The sequence below is a fragment of the Anastrepha obliqua genome, chromosome 1, assembly GCF_027943255.1.
Source record: "Anastrepha obliqua isolate idAnaObli1 chromosome 1, idAnaObli1_1.0, whole genome shotgun sequence".
Taxonomy (NCBI): Eukaryota; Metazoa; Arthropoda; class Insecta; order Diptera; family Tephritidae; genus Anastrepha; species Anastrepha obliqua.
This window is the reverse complement of record NC_072892.1, coordinates 34,431,282-34,457,496: the sequence shown is the minus strand read 5'-3', so window position 1 is coordinate 34,457,496 and position 26,215 is coordinate 34,431,282. Positions and strand designations below refer to the sequence as shown.

The 26,215-nt window shown below is 36.3% G+C and overlaps 1 protein-coding gene across 1 annotated transcript in view; it reads right to left on the bottom strand.

Moving 5' to 3' along the window:
- Positions 1–26,215, bottom strand: part of LOC129246779 (maternal protein pumilio-like) — a 199,449-nt gene that overhangs the window by 122,503 nt on the left and 50,731 nt on the right. Inside the window, exon 3 of the mRNA XM_054885436.1 lies at positions 12,987–13,028. Within this exon, the coding sequence (XP_054741411.1) occupies positions 12,987–13,028 (42 nt within the window). The remainder of the gene's footprint in view (positions 1–12,986; positions 13,029–26,215) is intronic.

Sequence of the window (26,215 nt, the reverse complement as noted above, 5' to 3'; positions counted from 1 at the left end):
CCATTTGTAAATGCCGAAAATATAACGAAAAATGTAACTTTGATAATAAAAAAAAAATTAAATATAACCTGCAATAAAAAAAAGTTTATCAAAGCAACGCCATTCTAATTTCATACGAAATAGTTCAACAGCTCGCAATCCTTCTAATAAAGCATAATTAGAATTAGGAGACCACCCAGCAGCTATAACTTCAAATGCATCTAATCTAATAGAACATAAAAAAAAATCCCAAATTAAAAGAAAATAATTCAACAAATCAAGGAAATAAATAATGAACAAATAGGAGAAAAAATAATGAAAGATTTAATTTAACAAAAGGGGATAAGTTTGTTCTTTAGTAAATAACTTAATTGTATCACAAAAAGGTTGACGAATTTTTATTAATCCTTAGTAAATAAAAATGCATCACAAAAAGGGTGAGAAATTCCTATTAATCCAACTTTGTTAGGACCTTTACGAATTTGAATATAACCTAATACTTCACATTCTAAAAGAGCCAAAAAAGCTGCTCTCACTAAATTTACTGCATTAATCTGCCGAAAAACAACATCCCAGAAACGTGTACAATGGAAGAGTCTTGTCGGGGCCCTATGCTCCCGGGCACAGAGAATGAACTAGAATATAAAAAAAAATGCTGAAATAGTTTATACTTACTAAAATTCTAATATTAAAAATATAATTATTCTGAAACTAATTTCATAATTTTATAATATTCTTTAACATAATTTATTAAAAATAGAAACCAACCTGGCTTACGCTGGTCTGAACTCATTCATGTCGAACAGACTTAATTTTTAAGGGGTTACGGGTAGGGTAGTCAGTATGCATTTTTTTACATTTTCTCAAAGTATAATATCTTAAAAATATTGTGTGAAAATTTGAAGTAAATCCGACAAATACTTTTCGAGTTATTCAAAAATTAACAAAGGGCGCTCGGGCGCTACCTAGCGAGCGAGAGCAATTAGCTAATCTTTAAATGTGTTTTTCTCAAAACTATGTTTTTTGAACTGATCACCAGTAAGTTAAAAACCGCTTGGTAGATTTCAATAAAATTTATACAGCTTTTGAAAAGCATAAAAAACTCGTGCCTGATCGAAGGAATTTTTTTTGCAAAAATTTCGATTTTTTGTAAATAAAAAACCGACAGTTTTTTTTCTCGAAAATCGGATAAATATTTGCTGAGGCTGCCATAATTTAAAACGAAAAGCTTCGGTTAGGCACAAGTTTATCTATTGATAAAACTAATTTATCTTCTCCGATTGATTTTAGATGAATCTCCAAGGACTTGTGATGATCACCGCAAGGGACTTCCGGAGAAACGGGCTCCACACAAGCAGCGATAACTTTTACAATTATTAATTTATTTTTTATTTTTTTGAAGTTTTGTTGAAGTCAAGTCGAAACATGAGGTGGAATGCTATGTTTTTAAATGAAAAAATGTAAAATGAAGCAATTGACTAGCAAAAAAAAAGATTGAAAATCTTTTTTCGGGTCTCTGACTACCCTTAACTCCTTAAACAACAACGCCCAAAATTAAACCTTAATCGCCACCGAGAACGTAAACGTTTTCATGGATATGAACCCTCAACACAAATTACGCTTTTATCCCTAAAGCAACTTAGTCTTATAATCAACATTAATGGATCAATAATTCTTAAATTAGTGATTTTCAACAATTCCAAAATTCATTAAATTTTAATATCACCCCAATAAAATATTATATTTGATATTGAAAACATTAAATTATTCTAAAAAACTTAAATGATATTATGTTAAATGTAAAGCTTTATAGGGTCTTCTCGTCTTTTAATAAATTTTTAGCTTTTTAACTAAAAAATTGAATTCTATGCAAAAGTTTATACTACGATCAGCCAAAAACAAAAAAAAATTCGAAATTATCTTGCTAAAATACTTCATAATCAGAAGTGAACGGCGAACTTTTTTCGGTACGGTCTACCTCGCCAAAGCTTCCGGCGAATCTTCCATTATTCACTGCTTGAAGACCTGCTTCAAGGGACTCAAATAGTCGTGCTTTTGATGCAGATTTACGACCTTAGGCAATAGGTAACCTTGCAAAGCGCAATGATCAGCGAAGAAGGCAAATGGTCTAACACTAGATTGCGATACTTGGTTAGAAACCTCTTATCAGGCAGGCAATGTGGAATGACTTAGAATTTTGGGTTCTCATCTCTTTGGCAGTCGATCTTTTCTATTTCCACTATTATTTGTACGTATGATTCTCCGCAACTAAACGTCGTTCTTCACCACGCAACTGTCAAGCAGTGAGCCTACAGCACCAAAAACGGCGCTAAATTCAAAATAAGCAGTCTTCGCGGGTCACCCGATACTTAACTATTTGCTTGTTTGCTAATTTATTGATTCATTTAAATTATTTCCTTGCCCATTAGTTGTAGTATAATTAATAGCAAAAATGAACATGGAAACTGTCGAAAACATTTCAGAGTTCACAAAATCTAATTATAAATTTTCTAAATGAAATGAAATAAATTTTGTGCGTAAATTCTCTCAAAAGTAAATTAAAAAAAAACAACCCAAGTTAAATGGAAACTTTTTAATTATTTTTTAATGCCACATAGAAGAGCAGAAGTTAAATTATATTTATTGAATTACTTCAATTTTGATTCTATTTAACATAGTTTCCACTTAATTTGGCATAATTAGCTGGCCTCTCTATAAAAAACTTTGGGCTGAGTTCAACAAAGCAAATACGGGCACAACATAATTCTGATCTAGTTGTTAAGAACAAGTAAACTACTTTTTAAAGCACCACAAAAAGGCAATTGCCAACACAGGCAGCAGCGTCAATACCTTCGAAAGAAATAATAAAAATGAGTGTTGCATATCTTAAGGGGCAGTGAGAAAATATTTGCTATTTTAGTTTCTGTGCACTTTGACGTTTGTTTGAGACAGATTTTGTCTGAGAAGACCACTAGTGAAATTTTCTGAGGAGTAATTTACTAAAACATTTTAACCCTCTAGCAACCACATAAATGCATTTTTTTCTCAAGCTCATACAAAATGGGGTCAAAACGACACTATTGTGAGGGAGCTAAGGGGTGAAAATATTCTATATAAATATAGCGCGTGAAATTCTACTACACAGGTTCAAAGTAGGTATTGTGCTCAGACAAGTATTTCAATCGATTTTCACTTTTTGGAAAAGTGCACAGACGCATATTTTAAAAAATGTCTAGGCTATAAAACGAAATTTGATCTAAGAACGCAAAAAGCTTGGGGTTTTTTTTTTTAATATACTATACGCGGCCGCCGTAGCCGAATGGGTTGGTGCGTGACTGCCATTCGGAAGAAGAACGTAGGTGCAAATCTCGGTAAAACACCGAAATTAAGATAAATATTTTTCTAATAGCGGTGGCTCCTCGGCAGGCAATGGCAAACCTCCGAGTGTATTTCTGCCATGAAAAAGCTCCCCATAAAAATATCTACCGTTCGGATCGGTTTAAAACTGTAGGTCCCTCCATTTGTGGAACCACATCAAGACGCACACCACAAATAGGAGGAGGAGCTCGGCCAAACACCCAAAAAGGCTGTACGCGCCAATGATTGAATTTGATTTAAGCGAAGGCGAGAAGAAAAATATAAAAATAATAATAAAAAATGAGTGTTTTAGCTATTGCGTGACACGCTCAGGTAATCCACTCTTAATGTCAAAAAAGTAGCGCTTGTGCACAAGACCTATTTTATCCGAACGAGCTGGAGCAAAGGATAAGAAAGCACAATATAACGTCCGACAATCAAGTGAAATCTCTTACCCTAGAAGAATGGCGAAAAGTACTAGCTAAGTAACTAAAAACTTAGTACAATCTATGCAAAATAGGGTCAAAGAGGTTATGAAGCCAAAAGTGAAATGCCTTGATGTTTTGAATTATTTTAAATTTAGTTGAAATATTTTTAACAATTTTATTGTCGATTGGCTTTGAATTTGCAATTTTTTCCCGAGGGCAGCCATTGACACGGCGTTGCACAAGCCTTAATGAGCTAAGTGTCCAATCGACAAGTCCTGATATTCTAAAAGACGTGCGCTACACTTTTTAATTACAATTTAATATTTTCGAAAATGCCAGAATAAGACGAGGCTTATTTTCATAAAACTAAGTTTGAGCTTCGAGTTGAAGCAGATAAACTCAGCTGAAGGCAGGGAATTAAAATTTTATCATCAACTTCTTATTAGGTTGAAATTCATAATGTTGGGATGAGTGCAAAAAGCTCAAGCCTAAAGCTCTTACTAGGTTTCACTTCACTTTGAATATTAAACAACAACAAAATAAAGGGCACAGATTTTTAAATTTTTTGTTTTAATGATTTTATATTTTTTAATTTTTTATTATAATTTTTTTATTTTTTTATCTTTTATTATAATTGTTTTTATTTTTATAATTTCTTCGTTTATTTTTGTTACTATTAATTAGAAAGATAATAATCACAAGACGAAAAGGTCCAAATTATATAGAAAGTATGAGTAAGTAGGAAAAAAGAAGTAGATAACGATTTCTTGACAGAAGTTCTAGTCAATGAACCAGTCCCAGAAGTTGCTCTCATCCAAAAAATTTTATTATTAAATTCTTCACAAAATTTGTAATGGATATTCAATTTAGAATATGAACTAGCAACCCCTAAATACACACATACATATATGTCACATCATATATACAAATTTTATAATGGACTTTTTTCTGTTCACACTAAAATTTCCTCTTCAATTAATGTCAAATATGAGGCATTAGTGCAATCCATTAGAGAGGCAAACACGAATCTATTTTATACTGATGGTCACGAACACATTAATCGCATCAGCGACAACAACAACAACAAGAACAAATTGAAATTATCAACTAAACCTAATGCCAAAGCCAACATCAACATCCACAGCAGTCCGTGCACAACAACGCAGAATAATCAACAACGTTGAATGAGTGTTTCCAGTATTTCAAGGCTCCCACGGCTTCGCCTCCTCCTCCTACCCATTTACACTGTGTGGGTTGTAGGCGCAGATCAGCGAGAAGGAGCAAATGCATTATGTGTGTGTACATGTAAGTGTAGTTGTACTAGAAAAAGGAAACTTTGCATATTTTATCAGGTCGATGAAAAATTACCGCATATGCAACAACAACAGCAAAAGACGAACAGTGATGATAAGCTGTGTGATGGCGTTGATGATGGCAAACGAGCAAGCGTTGTGGATAACGGGGCTGCAGTGCGACAGTGGCCAACGTCATAGAGGAGCAGATGCAGTGTGAAGGGCACAATGCTATTGGTTAGATGAGATAATGCAAATGAGCTGCAGATTATGCAGCTACAGTTATAGACTTTGCAACAGCTGCCTGCCTAGTTGAGTTTGCTGCAACAAGCAACATATGAGTTTTGATGAAGGCGTGCATGTGTGCGCACAGCATTACTAATGCTTGTGATATGTATGGGTTGTTTGTTGTTGTTGCTGCCTACTATCGCATCTGCTGCCATAGCTGCTGCTGCTGCAACTGCTATTGACCATAAGCCCAACGCATATAAATTTCAAGCAAAGCAAACAGCTCATTTACATATGGGCTGACTGGGCGGCTGGACGGCTGGCTGAAAAGCGACGCCGTCATGGGTTGCACGACAACTTACGCATCCAATGTATCAAATATGCTGAACACATACATACACGCGCATCTATGTAGTTGCAAATCTAGGCATGTGGGACACAACGCATTGGGAACGGAAAATGCAATCGATGAGCCAACGGCGCCAAGTGAAAAAAATGCCAAATGAGTTTGGTGCACGTGTTCTTGCTACTGTTGTTGTTGGGTTTAATGTTGTTTATGTTATTGTTGTTACTGCTGCTTCAGCAGTTTTTGGGGTGGGTTGATTTTCCTGTCCACACTACCGCACATCAAAAATCATTTTTCGCCATTTGAGGCATTTGCAACATTGCGGCCGTGTACTATGAGCTGCTGCTACTAACACGCGTAAGTACGTAAGCATGTAGCATGTATGTATGTATGTGCGTAGACCAGTGGTAGGTAGTAATGAAAATGTGCACTAATGTGGCGTGAAAAATATGTAGCCATGTAAAGATGCATTATAAAGGAGGGAGGGGTGCGGAGGGAAAGGGATTGCCAAGCATAAAAGAGCTGGCTTTTAAAACGCGTAGCGGTGGTTTGGGTGCATCATGTGTGTCTCGTGGTTTATGCCTCATAGGAAATATTTGCGTTCAGTTCGCTAGAGCGCCAAAGCCGTTAATAAGGTAGATGAGCAACAAGAAAAAAAAAAAAAAAACAACAACAATGCAGTGCGTTTGAACTCAGCGGTAATGTACTGAGGTAGTCGCTTATAGCCGCAATAACGGTACATGTTGCCGTATGCTTCCAAATGCTGAAAATTTGTGTGGAAAATGTTTTTGTTATTTTCACTGCTCTTTTTTAAATCCGAATTGTAAATTAAAATTTAAAAAAATAATAAATTTAAATTTTAAAAAATTATAAATTTGAAGAAATTATTTGCTCAAATTCGCTTAAAATTGGAATGTTTTCGCATAACTGTAAACATTTTCAAATTAAATTTAATGAATTAAGGGAAAAAACGTTTTTAAATTAAAATTTTAATTCAAATTTATAAAATTTAAGAAATTATTTAGCCGAAATTTGGAAGCGTTTTCGCATAACTGCGAAAATTTGTAAATTAACATTAAAAAAAATTATAAATTAAAATTTGTAAATTAAAGTTTTAAAAAATTATCAAGTTTAAGAAATTATTTAGGTGAAATTCGCTGAAAAGTGGAATGTTTTCGCATAACTGTTAATGAATTTCAATTTTCAATTTTAAATTCCGAAATTTTAATTAAAACTTATAAAATTTAAGAAAATATTTAGTGGAAATTCGCTAAAAATTTAAATGTTTTTTGTTAAAAAGCGAGTTTTTCACATTTTGCATAGGAACCATTACTGTTTGCGCATAATTTCGAAAGTGCTAAGTGAAATATCTTCAAATGTCATGAAGTGATTGAAAATTGCGAATATGTCCAGTTTTCGAAGACTGAATTTGAAAGCTATTACGAATTATTTTATTTAACTTAAACGCCAGTTTCTTTGCAGTTTTCTCCACATTTTTGCGAAATAATTCTATTATTCTGCATCTTGCATGCATCTTTTCATCAGCTTGACCCGTTTGCCGCCAAGAACCATACTTAAAAATTTCATTGAGGTATCGGCGCAGCCTCTTATCACAGCCGGAGTGAGCGAATAATTGCTGATTCATAATTTTGCACGAAATCGAGAGATTCAAGATTCAACAGCAGATCATTTCCTTCAAGTTACTCTACCTGTTGGTTGTTGCGGCATATTATTTGCACTGAATTTTTACTCTAATCTTAAAATCGTAGCAAATCGACAGCAGAGTAGTAGAGAGCGCTACATAATTATCTACTACTACTGTTGTCAATTTCACCTCCTGTGCATAGGACCTCTAGCAGGCAGATATTTTCTAAAAAACAGCATTAAAATTAAATCTTCTGATGCAACTGCGGCCTAGGTACAACGAATTACTTCACGTATTCATGACTTCTTCACAATGGCGCTCAAAACTGTTGGATTGTACAATAATTCCACGTCAAAGTATCACACCAACTTATTTCTAAATTTTCCAAAATTTCACCTACCAAAATGAACGTCGAATGTCACTGCAATCACTCATTCCATCCTATTCAAATTGCAAAGGCGTAAGCAACAAAGGCAATGCGTTGTGTTCCCATCCTCAAAAATTCGGTTGCGTAACAAATTTCAGCATTTCTGAAGTGTAAATGGCACAAAACCCTTTAACAGTAACACCTCCACCTCTCGCTCTCTCTCTCTCTCTCTATTTCGCTCGCCCCCCTCTCAAAAAGCAAAAACCGAAATTTGTCAACAGTGAATTTGTCAAATGTCAGCACTTTATCACGCAACCAAAGCTACATCAGAGGCGAGGGAGAGATAAAAGAAGCATCACTTTTATCTGCATGAGGATGCGTGTGCGTGCGTGGCAAAGGATGCAGCACAAATGAAACCGCTGAATAGCTTATGAAAACAAAAAAACACCAACTACAACAACTGCTGTGAAATGTCATTCTCTTGTGTGCGTGCAGAGGCCTGTATCCCCAAAAGTTTTCGGCACGCGCAAGGGGAAATGAAAGCTGCGACAGCTGGACGGTTACTGTTGCATGCAACCAATATCGTTTGGGGTATTTTGGTGTATGGCTTCTGGTTGCGTTGCTATTGCTATTGCTGCTGCTGCTGCTGGTGATGTTGTTGAAAGCAAACATATACCAAGCGAGAATGCGTGTCATCATTAGGCGAAATTCAAATTTCCACATTTTCGTATTAGCGCTGATCAAATTGCGCTTGGTTTGAGGGATTCATTTGAGTTTCGCTATCACAAAGCAAAAGCAAACTGGTGATAGGGGAGAGAAACGAGCGAAGTAGCTGGCAAAGTATTATATTGAATTTTAAGCGTTGTGCGTTGAATGTTTAAGTAGCCAGACTGCAGCGTTGTTGTTGCTATTGTAACTATCGTTGTGTTAGTTGGGTTTGAGGTATAATGTGTACACTTTTTCATGGGTACATTAAAAGTTTGATATAGCAGCTGTGTTATGTGCTGTGTATTGTAGAAGACGTGAGATTAGCAGCAGTGGAGGTAAATCCGTACAACGGGGCGTATGAGTAACTTTAGTGATTGCATATCAGAACAAAACTGCCAAACGAGTAGGTGACGGGGAAAATTATTATCATTGTCAACACCATGAAGAATAAATAAAATTACTCTCCATTGTGCGCTCTTTCTTTGAAATTAGGAGAGCTTAGGGGGTTAATATCATTTCCTCGCTTTTTCGCTACCCAAAGTTTATATTGCAACACGGCCAGTATTTACTGGGCGCGAAAAGAACTTTACTTTAGAAAAATAATTCCGCTTGTTTAAGATCCCTAAGAGCTGTTTATTTGCGGTTATAGCTTCTGCTTTGTTCGCTCGTAGTCAGTCTATGTTAATAATGAAATGGGCTATTAGAATTCCAGTAAGTGCCACAGATAGATATGTATTTATAAGTAGATGGAATATGCCATCGGGGAGCCTTCAACAATATCTCTCGGAGTCTTTATTTGACCAGCCTAATTCAATCAGCGTAAGACCTACGCTGACTACTTGATAAAAAATTAATGGAATTGCCGAACTTTGAATACGGAAAGAGGTGCGTCGAGCATCTCAAGAAAGGGTACCTAGGAACAGTGGTTGAGAAAATTTTGCTACAAATGTGAGGTTGTGAGCCATTGTTAAACGCACTTACAGAGCCTGACATCGAGATGGTTTAATTCAATGAGCGATAAATTCGAAGTGACCCTAAAATAAATCTACACTGCCTTAAATATATATAGCACCAGGACCTATTGACAAGTTTTGACAACTTTTTCGTTTAATTTCAATAATTGTTTCATGAAAATTTAGGTAATTCTCTTATATATACACATATAATTGGCGCGTACACTCTTTTTGGGTGTTTGACCGAGCTCCTCCTCTTATTTGTGGTGTGCGCGGGGCGGCCCCTATTAGAAAAATGTTTTTTTTTAATTTTGGTGTTTCACCGAGATTCGAACCTACGTTCCCTCTGTGAATTCTGAATGGTAGTACTATATAAATCCAAGTGGTAAATTTTAATGAAAATGCAAATTTTCATCAAAATTTCACACTTTCTGATCAGAGTTATCAGAAACACTTCGAATATGCAAATTTGTGTCCATTGAGTTTTGTTCCACGTTACAAGTGGCTCAAACATTGCGTTAGTTTTCAAATTCTTTTTTATTTATTTATTTTTTTTGCGCCCGTTTTCGAAAAACCGATACTTGAAAATTTACCTAGGAACCGCTGAGAGCTCAAAATTGTCAATAAACGCATACTATTATTAAAAAAAATTAAAAAAAAAAGTTTTTAAATGTTTGCTGTTTAATTTTTTTTATTTTTGAATTTAAAAATGTTTATTTAAGATTTTTTTTGTTTCTTTATTTTTTTTTAATTTTGTTTTTATTTATTTTTTTAATTTCTTTTTTTACTTTTTTAATTTTGTTTTTATTTTTTTTTTTTACTTTTTTAATTTTGTTTTTATTTTTTTTTTTTTACTTTGTTTAATTGTTGGTTTTCCTTTCAATTTTTTTTTTATTTGAAATTTTTTTTTAATTAAGGTTTTTTTTATTTAAATTTATTTTTAATAGATAGATTCATTGATTTTGAAATGGTACATTGTAATGCGAAAAATAATTTTAAATAACGGATTCTAATGTTAAAAAAAAAAATTAAAAAAAAATTTATTGTTTGCTGTTTAATTTTCTCTATTTTTGAATTAAAAACCATTTATTTAACATTAATTTTTATTTCTTTATTTTTTTGCATTTAAATTTTTTTTTTTTGCGTTTTTAATTGTTGTTTTTTTAATTTTTTTTTAATTGAAAAATTTTATTATATTTGTATTTTTTTTAATTGTTTTTATTTAAATTTTTTTTAATTTTGTACTTTTTTTCAATTTGTTTTTATTTAAATTTTTTAGTTAAATTTTTTTTTTTAATTTAATTTAATTTTTTTACTTTGATTTTTTTTTTAATTTGATTTTTTTTTTTCAATAAAATTTTTTTTTTTATTTTAATATCTTATTTTTTAATTTTAATTTTTTCCTTAATTTTACTTAAATCAACTGTATTTATTTGATCCTATTATTATTCGTTGATTATTACTAATTTTTTTTAATTGCTTGTTTTTGTTTTCATTTAAAATTTTGAAAATGAGAATCAATGAACGTTTAGAGCAACTATAACAATAATCATAAAAAATCTCAGCTTTAAGTTGCTTGAAACCGAAATATTGTGAAGCAACGAGGATACACCATCTGGTGACGGCTCATTCATAGCCAGTAACGGATCAAAAATTTTCTATGGTTTTGGCTGGCCCCAATCGAGTGAGGTATAAATAATGCACTCTGGTGGAATTATGTCACCAGGTAGATAAAATATTGGTCCTTTTAGTCGAACTCAACTTCGTTTTCACCACCTCTGTTCGCACCGTTAGCTTAAAATCGCTTATCCTATCCACAATGAATAGTCAATCAAATCAATGGGATTGGCAACTCTGCAATGTTCATATGCATGCAAATAAATAAATGCACACACACACACATGCGGTTCCGTGTATAAGTGAGTTCGCTGTAATGCTAATTGCATGTATGCTCTTCGCATACTGAAATCATTCTATTAAAATTATTTGACGAACGTGTTATTTCGCCAATGAAACTATAGACAATAAATTATGCCGCTAGAGAAGTCGCCGCCGAGCCAAAAAAGTCAAATGACAGCGACAAACGGTGTCAATTACAGTCATATATATATTCGCTGAGGGCATTTTATTAATTGCTGTTGTTGTTGGCATTGTTATTGTGCGCTTAGTATGCATGGAATCATCAAAAATGCATAGACACATGCACGTGTACATACATACATATGTTTTTACACACACATGCATAATTACCGCTGCTTGTGCAAATATGCAGTCACTAACAATGCGAGTCTATCGTGAGTATGTGTGTGTGTGTGTATTTACTAGACGTGCATAGAGATGCTCATGAACATTACAATATTTATTCGAAATAAATTTTGAGGTTTGCAAGTAAATAATTTTGAATTTTGGTGAAATTTTCATTTAAGCTGATTGTTAGTTTAGTGAACTGCCACTTTAACTATATTTTATGGTAGTGGATTAATACTGGGTAAATACTGGGCATAAATCAATATTACTTAGTACTAAATACTTTATTGTAATAATAAACGTACAGTTAACGAAGTTAAAATACTTTAAAAGCTGAGATTTCTTGATCTACTGCTTTGACGCGTGATTATAATCGCCTTGATATTAATGCTTCACAATCTCACGCTTAATGCTTCCTCTTTCATCAAAAGCGGCTTTTTGCCTTTGGTGGCCCATAGTGAAATTTTTTGCTTAACATTTTGGGGCGACACATTTACAACAACTTTTATGCAACATCTGCTACGAAATCATTCATTCTCACTTTCTAAAAATTCTACTACCGACTTTTTAAGATGAGCTTATACCATGTTCACACCTTCGCGATGTTACTTCTTCTACAGTTCAGCAGCATTCCCTTAATATTTTGCGGAATATTTCTTCTGTTGCCACAAAACTAAAATTCGCCATTAAAGATGGCCTTAAACCATGTTTACACCTTCGCGATTTTATTTCTTCTTCACTTCAGCAGCATTCCCTTAATATTTTGTGGAATATTTCTTCTGTTGCCATTAAAGATGGCCTTACACCATGTTTACACCTTCGCGATTATAATATTTTGCGGAATATTTCTTCTGTTACCACAAAACCAATATTCCCCATTAGAGATGGCCTTATATCATATTTACATCTTCGCAACATTATCTGCTCCTGATTTTACTTCTCCTCATATTTTCTATTGAATCTTCTTGGAAAAATCTTTCTATCTCAGTATGAGGAGTGTATTCATACTTTACAAAAAAAAAAACAAAAAAACAAAAAAAAACTGAAAACAGTGAACAAGCTTCCTTATGTCATGTTCACACTGTCATTCCCTAACAGGCCCCAATTTTTTATAATTGATTTATTGCTTTAACAAGAATGCTAAAAAATTACTTTATTGAGTTATAAGAAATCTTCTGCGTCTAGAAATTTTGCTGGAAAAAGTCTCACACCTTATTCGCATAAAAAATCCCACCCTAAATTCAAAGTAGCTAAGCAATTTCAAAATAAGTTTCGAATTAGGATTAAACACTTTGCTAATTGGATAATAAATTCCACTAATTACGTATAAACAACATATTACATAAAAATATGTATACAAATATGTATAAAAATATATTTATAAATATAAAATATTAAAAAAAAAATCAAAATAAAACCAACGAAAAAATTCTTACTTGATTTTGATTCAAAGCTAGCGAAAGCACATCGTCACTTACCTGAAAGTAGAAAATATACACAAAAATATTAGTACAAATATTTATGAAGAAGCACTGTTTTGTAGGAGCTTAAAATTAGGGTATAAATGGTTTTATAATTATAAAGGGTAGCGGCTTACGTAATGCGAAACTGCATACCCAGAATTAAAAAAAAAATCTATAGATAAAATTCAAACAAATTAGTTTATTAATTATGGGTATGCAGTTTTGTAGTCCATTAAATTTTGGTATAGTATACACGTATATATATATAATATACATATGTATATATAATTTACGCGAGGGTACTTTGGGTGTGTCTTGATGTTGTTCCATAAATGAAGGGGTCTTAAGTTTCAAGCCGACTCCGGATGGCGGATATTTTTTATGAGGAGTTTTTCATGGCAGAAATCCACTCGGAGATTTGCCATTACCTGCCGAGGGGCACTATTAGAAAAAACGTTTTCTTCATTTTTTTGGCCTTTCACCGAGACTCGAACCTACGTTCTCTCTAAATTGCGAATGGTAGTCACGCACCAACCGATTCGGTTACGACGGCCGCTAAAGCTATAGTATAGTGCCAGTTAAAATAGCGAAAATTCGTGTGCATTTCAAAAAAAAACTTAACTTTTTTCCTATTAAACTTTTTTTTTTAATTCTGACTTAAGTTTGAAAATTTTACGAAAATTTAAATGAGTTTTTACAATTTCGTACAAAGTTTGAAACTTTGTGTTAAATGGATTTGTTGTCGAAATTTTTATAAGAAAAAATATTAAAAAAGAATTTAATAAAAACTAAATATATAGAGAAAACTTTGCCCACAGTTCTAAGAGAGCAATGGAATTGGCAACTAAAAAAATTAAAGAATAAAAGCAGAATAAAGAAATTGCAATTTCTAGCAATTATTTACATATATCGAGAAAACGTACCACAATAAGCTGTAATTTTCATTTAGAATAATAATAATAAAAAACAAAAAAATAGAAAAATATGAAAAGTGAACTGAAGTTATAAAAACTTAGAAACCGTGTGGATAAAGGACTATTCCTTCAGAAGGCAGCAAAAGCAAATTAGCACACGTGCGTGAAAAGCATGCACCGAACGCTGAAAGACGACGGAAACAACTTCAGTTATGTAATTTTACAGCACTTCAATAAGAAAACTAGCACAGCGCCAGAGAAAGTGGTGAAAGTGAGTTGCTTGAGGAGTGTGAAAACAAAGGACGACTAGGAAACGCGCTCCTTTTCTCTGGCATTTATTCCATTAAGTTAATTTTCTTATTTTTATTTCCTTTCACATTTTTATTATCTTAGTATTTCTGTTGCTTGTTTGTTGGCCTTTCATTTATAATCTTTTCTATTGCATTCTCTTTTTTCTATTCATACACGCGCACCGGACCACACGACCTTGTCTTGAAGTGCAAAAATGACTCCTTCAGAAATTGACATGTGTCGTACAATATATGTATGAAAAGAGTAGAACGTGTGCAGGCAACAGCACAAATGTGCTACAACAACAAATGCAACAGGAAAACTATTTCTATGCATACATATATACATACATACACATAGGAATTTACTATGTGGAGGTGGTGGCGGTGCTGAATCAGAAAGAAAGCAAGCGCTAACTTGTGAACAAAAACAAAAAGTAGTGCCAAAGCAAAGCACGTCACCAGCAGCAAGAACTAGAAAGTGCAGAAAGAAGAAAGAAGAAAAAAGAAAGAGGAGTGTTGAAGCGCAAGGAGCCTAGGGAGGTCATGTGAGCACCACCGCCAACTGGAACAAAATGTGACATAAGTGCCGCAAGTGGACAAGAATGACGACAAACACATTACTGTTGCTGACATTTTCATAGTTGCACATACTCGCACTCGCACTCGCGTATGTACCAACAAGTGCATGTATTCAAGATTCTTGCACACATACATACATTCACTTTTGCAAACAACATGAAACCAAGGAAACCCTTTCTTGAGACAGCGCTCAAGCGGCAGGCGGGAGACGGCAGGCAACACAAGTGAAACCACACGTCACAGCCCACTTTTGTGCCCCATGCGCCCAACTCACTCACTTTCCAGCTGAGTTGCCAAACAAAATTGTTGCTTGCCTACTTACTTATTGCTCTAAACCCTTGTGCCTTAACCCTAACGCCTCGCAAGTGAGTATCCCAACTAAGCCTATTTATATGCAAAGGCTTAAGTTATTGCTTCGTTGGTTGCTCGGCTGGTTGGCTGGTCGGATGGTTGGATGGCCGGTTGGTTGGTTGGTTGATTGGTTGGTTGGTTGGTTGCTGTGTGACTGTGCAACTGGGTTTGTAGCGATTTGAAGATACTGGCCTACCAAAGTTATTCGTGCGTTCTTAATATCGTAGTAATCAACAGCTTATGCTAGGCTGAGCAATAATAAGTGCCACTTTACTTTATTTGCCACTCTCAAATGGCTGAGGAGAGTGTAGGCAGATGGGGCGTGATGCGAGATACAGAAACCTGGCAACATATGCTCTAAGCGGTAGACTAAGATTAGTAGACGGGTTTTTTCGTGTGGGTAGGCGCTTGAAGCATAGCAACGATGAAAGGAAGGAACGAAAAAAAGTACAAGACGAAGAAATGAAAAAGCGGATGTTACATGATAGAGAATATTTGTGTAGTGATATCTAATAGTGCTGACAGAATCTGGTGTGGAGGCAATATCAACAAGTCGCTGCCGAACTATTCAGTCAATGTTCTAATACACGAACTGGTATTTGATGGAAGAAATCAGTCACTAGTTCGAAAATGACTAGACTTATACCAGTAGTTGAATAATCAATTGGCGGTATATACGAGGGTTGCATTTTATATTTTGCACCCTTGTAACACTACGGGTGAAAGTTCGCTGTTTTTTAGCATAAACTCACATACAACGTTTTCACTGATGAGCTTCATTTGTTCCTTTTTCCAATGAGTTTAAAAATTCATCTCGCCCAAAAGATGAAATTAATGGTAATGCTAACGGTTGTACGGCTCCTTTATAGCTTTTATGTACTGCAACCAGATCGATCTATTGTGCGCCTTAAAGGCTGAATTTTAATTACTTGGTATTGCGAGGAAACGAATCACATCCGTTGGAGGGAGCATTTGTAACCTTTATCATCTAGCAGGTACTGCTCCTGGGACTTAATCCTTCACAATTGGTGATTAAGTGTTCCATGGACTCCTCTTGATAACAGCAGAACCCGCGCAAAGTACTGCTAGATGGTCCTAGTATTGAAATGTTTATTGTAGGCAAAGTGGTATGTGAGTCCTCCACGGCGTAAACTAAATCTAAGTAGATTTTGCTCTGTTGGTATTTTATCTCAGGAACTTTTTGGAGTGATTAAGCCTGTTTCAGTCAGTCCAGTATTCCCTGATTTTTAATTTTTCGGTTTCCTGTTAAAGCCGAAAAATGGGATTGGTCCAATAATTGGCCCTTCCGCTCCGTTTTTGGCATAAAAGTCTGCCTTCTCGTTTTCTTTGTGTTCCTCAAATCAGGCAGACCTGATTAAGAATCGCCAGTTTTCTGAGTGCATGTTTGCACTCTATAAGAGATTTTGAATTAATCGTAAGGTTATTTAAGGCTTTGAGGACTGATTGGCTGCCCGAAAATATTTTAATTTTAACTTTTTCGCACTCACTTTTGGATACGATTTCCACTGTATCGATTACGGCAAAAAGCTCTGTATGGAAAATTGTGGTATCTGTACTCAATGTTAAAAATTTGTGTGCCCTAAGCCCCATTATTAAAATGAGGCTTAGCTCGTGCAAATGTTTGTGCGATAATTTTTTCCGGTTCTCGACGTGAATTATCGGGACAGGAGTGCATTGAGCAACTTACTTCGACTTTTAGCATTGAAACGTCAAAGCTGGTTACATGGATGTTGATCCTTGCAGAATGAATCTTGAGAAGGCCGTCCAAAAACATTTGCTTTGCTAGAAACAGGCGCTGTTTTGCATCAGTTGATAGCGCAAGACCGTTATGTGACATATCGCGAGATAGAGACATTCAGGGGACAAACTTACATTCAATACTCCATGAACATTTGGTCGTCAAGAAGATTTATTCTCGTTAGATACCACATAATTTGACAATTACCCAAAAAAGGACTTGTGTGGATTGATGAAAAAAATGTTGAAGAAATTCAACCGCCGTGGTTCAAAGCTCGTCTACGTCATCTTAGTAGGTGACGAATCTTGGATTTATGCATATGGGCCGGAAGCAAAACAACAATCGACAGTATGGGTTCTCCAAGACGAGCTTAATTCAACAAAAGTTGTTCGCGAAAGAAGCACCTCAAAGCAAATGGTCGCCTGTTTTTCGGAAGTGTTCGATAAATCTGCTATCTGGTCACGTCGCAACCGCACCACTAGAGAGAATTACGTAAAACAGTCCATTCTGAGTGGTACAAAACCATTTGCTGGTGAGAAGTTTTCGGAGAACGGATAATTAAAGAAAACTCACCGCCAAAGACGAATCATTCTTCACGTAACGAATCACAGCAGAGTGTTTCTGGGCACCCAAACGATCAAATTAATGGGTAATTCGCCTTAGATCTGTGATTTGGCATCTAATGGTTTCTTTTTGTTCCCAAACATCAATACAATAAAACGCAAGGTCAAGGTTTTCAAACATCTCGTTTAGGAGGTATCTACTTCTGAGTGGCAAAAGAGCATTGAAAACTGCTTAGGAGAATATTTCAACGTCCAAATTAGAATATGCACCGATCATCTGGAGCTCAATTTATAACAATTCTGCTTTGAGAATCGAAGGGGTTCAGGTTAAAAAAAAAATTACTTCACTCTACTTTTCAGACTCTTCATTTTTCGACCTATTTTCATTTTAAGCTGTTCATTGTCAACTTATAAAACTACAGTCATTAGAAAGAAGAAGAACCGGTCAGTGGTTGGGTGTTTCTCTTCGACCTGGTTTGTAGTCATATTGACTGCCCGGGATTTCTCGAGCAGATTGGTTTCAATTTGCTTCACAGGATCTTGCAATTTAACTTCAATTTCATCTTGACACAGCTGATTACTATTCTTTAAATCCAATCTTTAAAGCGTTTTCGGAATTTAATTCTATCTCAAAGAGAGTTGATACTGAATTTTCATGATCAGGTAATTTATAATCTAGCCTTCAAGACTGAAATAGAGAAGAATAGATTAAAATTAAATTAAATGGTACGATGCTGATGCAGAGGCTAAACCAACAGAGGCCAATATATTTATACGTATAAGTTCCTTTAACTCCTATTTGGGCATAAGGCGTCCGTGTGGAGTTACTTATATCCCATTGGATGCGTAGCCAGCTGGCGGATCAGGGAATGCTCGGCAGATATGCAGGGTAGGTGGGAAATTAAATATCGCACGTGGACCAAAATAATCAATGCAACTGTTTAGGGGTGCTGATAGAATTCTATCTCCAAGCTAGAGCAGACAGGCTAGCAGGCTACTTGACAGATATTTGACTTGCTAACGAATCGCCATCTAGAGGCCAAGTGGGTCATTAAAAGTTATTATTCTGATAAATGGAATGACTATTGAGAACTCGAAAGTCATCGCCATATTAAAAGAATACCAGTTGCTAGGATTGAAACAAATTAGAGGACAAACTACTTCAGCTGCAAATCAAACCCGCAGCCTTAGTATTGCTACTGCGGGGATACTCAGGCCAAATATTTAGATATACCAGTAAGAATTATGTAACGCCAGTGCTGCGCAAGAAACGAACAAATTCGGCAAATAAAAAAATAAAAAACTCCGGTTAGTAAAAAATGTAGAAATTTGCCCAAAATGCCAATAAAGCTGAGTTAATGTGAAACTAAAAAGGTTTACTGCAAATGTGTGTTACTTCTAGTCCAATCATATATGTGTGTACCTACTGACCGCTGGCATCACCAGACGCTACTAACCAATCAACCTTTTCTATGCGACTTTCACTTCTGCTTCCACTTTCGTGTTTCTCCTACTCTGACGATCATCCAACTAAGGGCCAATATATTGGCAATCATTGTCTGCTTATGTGACATTCTAAGAACTTGTGGACGATTGCGTTACGCTAAAAAGTGGAGCAACCGTTCAACTAACATTTCAATAAAAAAAGGGTAAGCGAACTGACGACCAAAGTGCCCGTCTTAAGTCAAATGGTCGCCTTGTGGGCTTTTGGGTAGCGCTGACAATTTTGTAAATAGGAAAACGTACTTTATTTGCATTTTATATTCATGCCCTTCTCCTGCTACATGCAGTAGTTCATTTCTTAGACATTCTAGCATATTGAATGCTTGTCAGATTATATTGATGCTTTTAAAGAAATTGCACACAAAAGTTTCAGCAACCATCGCCACCAGTTGCCAAGGCAACAGTATAGCAAACAACGCTTACTCCATTATTACAAAACACGAACAACAACAAAAAACATAATAATGAAAATAAAAAAAGTAAGTAGAAGGAAATAGCCAGCGAGCGCTTAAGGCACCTGATTTTCATGGCGCTACCAACCAACCCTCTTTGTGCTGGGGCTCGTATGTTGAGTAAAGTGTTTTTTTTTATTCCTGAATGTTTTGAGCTGTCAACATGACAACTGCTCTCATATTTTATCGTTGAGCGAACTTGACAAGGGATTTCCATTCATTTGTGGCATGTCATTTGGAAAGTAAATATTGGTAATTTTTATAAGGATTTCTCCTTAGCTCGGTTAGATGATTTTGAATAGGATTATACCAACAACAAAGTGTACGAACGTTAGGGAGAACAAAAAGTGGACTGGGCATCTAGACGGCATATTTGTTGACAAAAGTCGTAACTAATGGCAAATTGGAGAAGAGAAGGCATGAGGAAGAGAAGTTGATAGAAGCTTATAACTACTTAGAAAAATGGGGAGCACAACCGCAAAAGAAGGAAATATTAAATGAAAGTAAGACCCAAATCAGGAAGGAAGGGATGTCTAAACAAGCAGCCTAAAATTTTTGATGAAGCAGTGCAACTCAAGCAACAAAAGGAGGAGCGAACTTCAAAGTATGTAATCGTATATATAAAGGGTGATCAGATTGAAGGCAATATTTTCAATAGGGTATTTTTGACAGATCACGCGTGACTACTGTCAAACTAAATACATAATTTTTTCAGCATTCTCTGACATTTCATCATGGAAAGATTTACGCCTCAACGACGTTTGCAAATCGTGCAATTACGTATTACGAAATCAACGCTCTGTGAAAAGTGGTCAGCGTGCGCTGAAGGTAATTTATGGTGTACAGCGATGAGTCCTATTTCTGGCTTAATGGCTACGTCAATAACTAAAATTGCCGTATTTGGGCTAAAGAGCAACCCGAAGCCATTCAAGAGCAGCCGTTACATACATTGAAAATAACCGTTTGGTGCGCCCGTTTCATCGGCCCAAATTTCTTTAAAGATGAGGCCCATATTTTGAGGCCGAAAATTGAAGCCCGTGATCTACACAACATTTGGTTCCAACAAGACGGCGCTACTCCCCATACAGCCCGTGAAACAATGGTCCAATGGATTTACTACCTCCTCGTTGCGCTGAGCAATTTATCTCTCGTCTTAGGCCAGAGGATTGACCACCAAGATTGCACTTTTGTTTGAGGGGGAATATAAAGTCTAAATGCTTTGTGGATAAACCAGCTTCAATTGAGGCATTGGAAGCCCACATTACTAAATTTGTATTTGTTCACGAAATCATTTGGACTTTCATTCCAACCCGGGAACTTTCAATACCCAATCGGCTACGATGGCCGAATAATAGTGAGCTCTAATATTTTTCAAAAATTGCATGGAATTTCCTGGTGCAATAAAACATTTTTTATGCCAAATAGGATGTGAAACCAATGCTCTTCGTTCAAAGAGAGAATTTTGTGTTCTAAGATAGGGTTAAAAGAGTTTGGTTAAAAAACAGTGGAATTGCTTATATAGAACACAGAAGAGAGCTCTAGAGTAGCCAAGAAAATATATGAAGTAATTGTCAAAGAGTTGCTGACTCTGATTCTCATCAAAGAGCTGAAGAACAGGTAATCTGTGTATGTATTTAGAAATGAATGATTCAAATATACTCGAAAGATTTCAAAACTATTTCATTTTATCTTCAACTCCGCACACATTTTACTGAATTTCTGCTCTTCAGTTTAAGACGAAATTTTTAAACAAACTGTCAACCACACTTCACGCTGGCGAAACCACCTCGAGGAAAAGAAAATATTGTAATTACGTTTGCTGGTGAAAAGCACAAGCACACGAAGGCAAAGTCAGTCGGCGTACTAGAAATCGCTGAAGGCAAAAATGCTGTATCGAATTAAGTGCAGCAGACCGTAAGAGACAGAGATAGAGATACAAAGCAACAAGAACAATATCATGGCACTGGAGAAGAGTTGGCAAAAATCTAAAAGTAAAGGTAAATTAACAAAAAAGGATGAAAGCTTGAGCATAAAGCAAGCGATTAAAGCACGATAGCGCAGCGAACTGCAAAGCAAACAAAAAAAAACTTAGGAAAAACGAGTTATAAGGACATCAAAAGTATACGGAAGCCGTATGGATACACAGCCTATTAAAAATCCAGCAAGTAGCAAACATCGAATAGCAAATAGCAAGCAAACCTTGGCAACCGTCCGGTGAGTGAGTTGTTAGCCAAATTGGCAATTGAAATGGCGCGTCTAATTGGAAACACAGCACGAATGAGTGGATGCAGAATCAAGTGCCAAAAACGTGGGCAAGCGAATGCGCGAAGCAGAATGACAGTCGGGAAAACCTAAAGGATGCCCAAAGAAGTGTTAGAATTGGCAAGCAAAGTGTCGAAACAACGACATGCACAGATGTATGAATAACCACGCCAATGCCTACGCTGGCACTTTTGGCCGAAATTTTTAGGTGTTTTCTCAATGTGATGCCGGCTGTTGCAATACAGCAGCCTAGCACGTCTCGAGTACCGCCGACACTTAAATGAAACTGGGTATGTGATTTGCAAGAAAATTATACGTAGCAAGGCACGCAAGGAGCAGAGTGAGCGAGAGCGAGAGAGAGAGAGAGAGAGATAGGGATGCAAACACGATGCTCTAGTGGTGTTAATTATTTGCTAATGAGCGTAAATTACATGAAGTGTTAATTGAGTTGAAGTGCCAAAGAGAGTGAAGCGAGTAAGCTTGCATGTGTGCAAGTAGCTGAGGTAGGCAGGCATGCAACTGTTGCATGCTTATAGGCGATTTAAAATTGAAATTAGCGTTTAGTTACGTTTACGTATAGTGAAATGAAGTGAGTTAGTGCAAATGGCGTAAAGGCTTACAAGACGAACCGGGTGGTGCGATGGGTGTGAAGAGGGTACAAGGAGTTGAGTTGCCAAGCAAGCGTAAGTAGTTTGAAGGAGAAGAGGGTAACTCAACAGTAGGTTGCGGTGGAATGCCATGAGGTTAACTGCTACCACAATCGAAGGGGAAGCTTGCTTGCTGTACAAAATAGACACAGACCGAAAACATAGCCCAAGGCAGCTGTGTAACGTACTTGGTTTGAGATCAAAATGCGCAGCAATTATTTTACGAAATTTATTTTAGCAGCTGTGCGGTAAGTAGACAGTCAGTTGGTGGAGCGGCAGGCAGCACATCATAGCAAAAGAAACGTGTAGAGAAATATAAATGCGCAAGTTATGAAAAATAAATATGAGGTTTTCATTATTTAATTTCATGTTTTTATTTAATTTCAAACACGCGATGCACTGCTCCTCTCACTCCACCTCCTACCAGAGACCACTTTCATCCTAAACTTATCTATCTTCCCTTTCTCCCTTCTTATTTGAACTTCTTCTTGCACACTTTAGGTAAAATATTAAATTTTTTTATTAAGAATACTGAAGTAGCGGAAAATGTTTCGTAAGTGGCTGACGGGCACTACCAACGCAACAAACCGCAATAGCTACAAAACGCAGGCAACATCTTGTGCGCAGCCAGAAGGCAAATATGCCACAGAAACCACACCCGCGCCTGCGGTCGCTGCTTACGCACTAAACCGCACTCACAATTTTCCTTGCTTCCTTTTCATGTATTTGGTGTCGCTGCAAAAACGATAAAAGCAAGAAAAAAAACTGCCAAAACCTCATTTCAAATTAGTTTACAGTGGAGTACAACGGGCGTGGAACTAAACTAAAAAAGCTGAAGCAAGAAAATGAAATGCGCAAATTGTAAAAAAAAGAACAACAAGGGCAGAGTCTGTTGGTAAAAAGAAGCGCAACATCTCAAAGCGTTACAGAGTGAAGTGAATTTACATGGAATTCATAACGAGACTTTCTTATGTAGTACACATGTAAAGCAGCAAGCAAAACATGGCAAGCAAACAAGCAAGCCGAGGCATACCGACGTTCATCAAGCGATAGGAGCCATGTATGTAGGTAGGCGCGACGCAAATGCACAGGTATTTAAAAAAGGATCCGCGCCTAATGTTTTATGCATAGCGCTGATGTATAGCACAGGATTAAGTGAATACAAACTAATGTAGAAACATAGACGGGTGAGAAACGAAAGAGCCTGGAAAACATGGATGGAAGTGTGAGCAAAGAAACCAATTCGCTTTAAGCTTAGAATGCTAATGCATGAGTAATATACAAGGTGGCGTAAAATAAAAGATTTATAATTTTTGGAAATGGCGTCATACGTCAAACATATCAGACACTTGTGACAGTTGACATATTTGACAGCTGCTGCATTATGCGAGCAGACAAGCAATGGATGTCAAAATAAAGATGTCCATCATTCAAAATCATTTTTCTATTTAGTAAAAAAGTTATTTAAAAACAAAACTGGATGATTAATTTTGCGCCACCTTGTATATCATCACTCCATACCTTTAGCTGTAAAATAAAATTGGAATTTGCCAGTTACATGCAACGAATAGACCGACAGTATGCCTGAGGAGCCTGGTTACACATTTAAATTATCTGTTATTTATTAAGAAGCGAGTAGCCTGAAGGTGGAAACTGATTACTAGGGAAAAATATTTTGAAGGCTGCTCTTGTGTTACAAGCTGTGCTGTATTGGCACGTAAAAGCAGTCAAGTTGAAAATTTAAATAAAATTTTTTGTATAAAAACAACAGCGAGCAAATCTTTGGCAATAACTGAAGTAGAAAAGTTGGTTAGGTGCTTGGTCTCAGAAATCCATAAAGGGATAGCTGCACACCCAGCATACCTTCTACCCGAAAGTGACACTATAGCGCAAAAAGAGTTGACATATCTCGGCCAGTTGCAGCCGGAGGAAAGGCACATACGCTCAGCCCAACTAAACTCTATCTTAGGTTTATTAACGGAGCTGGGTACTCTGTGCGTACTTTGCCCAATCCTCAAGAAAGCTGATCCTACAAACCGCGCAAATTACCGTAGTAGGGATTAGTCTTATTAACGTCGCGCGTATGGTCTTATCGAACGTATTATGTGAAAGACTGAAGCTGATCGTCAAAGAACTGATTGGACCTTATCTGTGCGGCTTCATGCCAGGTAAGTCTATTATTGATCAGATCTTCACGATACTCCAAATCCTGGAGAAAACCCACGAACGACAAATCGACACACACCACCTTTTCATCGATTTCAAAGCTGTTTCCGAGAGCACAAACAGGAATGCCTCTATACGGCTGTGCAAAATGACGTTGAGCGCTACAGTAAGCTCCGCAGGGGTTGGAAAGGAGGTTTCAGAAAGGGCGATTCCCTTTCTTGTGATTTCTTTGATCTCCTACTGGAAAAAAATTATTCGTGCTGCTGAGTTAAACCGCTTTGGCACAAAAGTGTCATGACATTGGTGTATGCTGACGTTATTGCTACTTTTGGCCCGAACAACCGCGCCGTATGTTCAGGGTACTCCAGTCTGGAGAAGGAAGTAGAAAAATCGTTGGTTCTTTTCGCGTAGGCGCGAATGAGTTCTGTATCCGATGGAACAGCGAGCTGTATGAGCTATACCGAGGTGTGGAAATAGTGAAGTGTATTAAAATACAGCGGCTGCGTTGGCTTGGCCATGTCTCGAGGATGAACGAAAGCGCTCCGGCACGTCAGTATTTCAGAGGGAACCCACTGATGGACGACTAGGAAGAGATCAAGTGAGGCATAAACTGGTAGCATTCGGTGTCACCAACTGATGCCAGCAAGTTTAGTTTCGGACAAACGGTTGTAGTGCCTTCTAAGTAAATAAGTAAGAGCTTGAATGAGGTATTGCGACAAGCACAGGGCGTAAAAGACCATGAGGCTGAAGTGGCTTGAAAATCAGATGTTTAAGTGGAATTTATTCCAGTTGTTGTTGTTGTTGTAGCAGCATAAACATTCCTCATGTATATACGGGGAATGCTGCTGAAGTGACAATCGTTGGCCAGATATAAATCCGGGTCGTTCCGGTTACGTAGAACCGACTGTCGTGGGAACGAATTTATTCCAGGAATGTGTGCTAGTGTCGTTTTTTTTTCTTTCTTTCTTTTCTAATTTATTTCTTTCTTAATTTAATTTTCTTGTATTTAGTATTGGTATGAAGTTTTTTCTTTTTATTACTTGATATTATTTTTCATTTCCCAATCTCGTACATTTTTTCCTTTTATTTCGTTTAATTTTTATGCTGCCACTAACTTCTGTTATTTTTCTTATAAACCTTTAGCTTCGGGGTTTGCTGCTTACACAAAAACAAAAAAGAAATTATTTTTCATAAAAAACTTAAAAAATATAGAGAGAAATATAAAACATAAATCCACGTGCTGGAAAAATATTACTCGTATTTTACATTTACTCTGTAAGCCATTCCCTGAGAGTTGGAACACAAATCTGATTTTCCCGCCTGCTTGTGAACATCGATAATTAATTTTATCGGTATTTTCCAACTTAGCTCAACTTCATGGTATTAAATTTAATGCCGCTTACCAAAGTGCATGAAATGGTGGCGTAAAACGCTTCGAGAAATGGCGCGCGAGAAGTAAAAAAAATTTAAATCTTGAAACGTACACAAAAATAAAGCTGTCCACCACAGAGCACTGCAACGCCAACAATAAATGCGACAACAACTCAAAGAAAACGAATACGATAGCAGGCAGCGCGGAGATAGCAAGTCGAGTATTATTATCAGTGGGAAAAGCAGAGGACGCATAGGATGCAGAGGAAGCAGCAGTTGCATTTCAGAGTAAAAGTATAAAATTCCTGTGACGGGAAGCAAATTTTCGAGTTGCAAACAAAT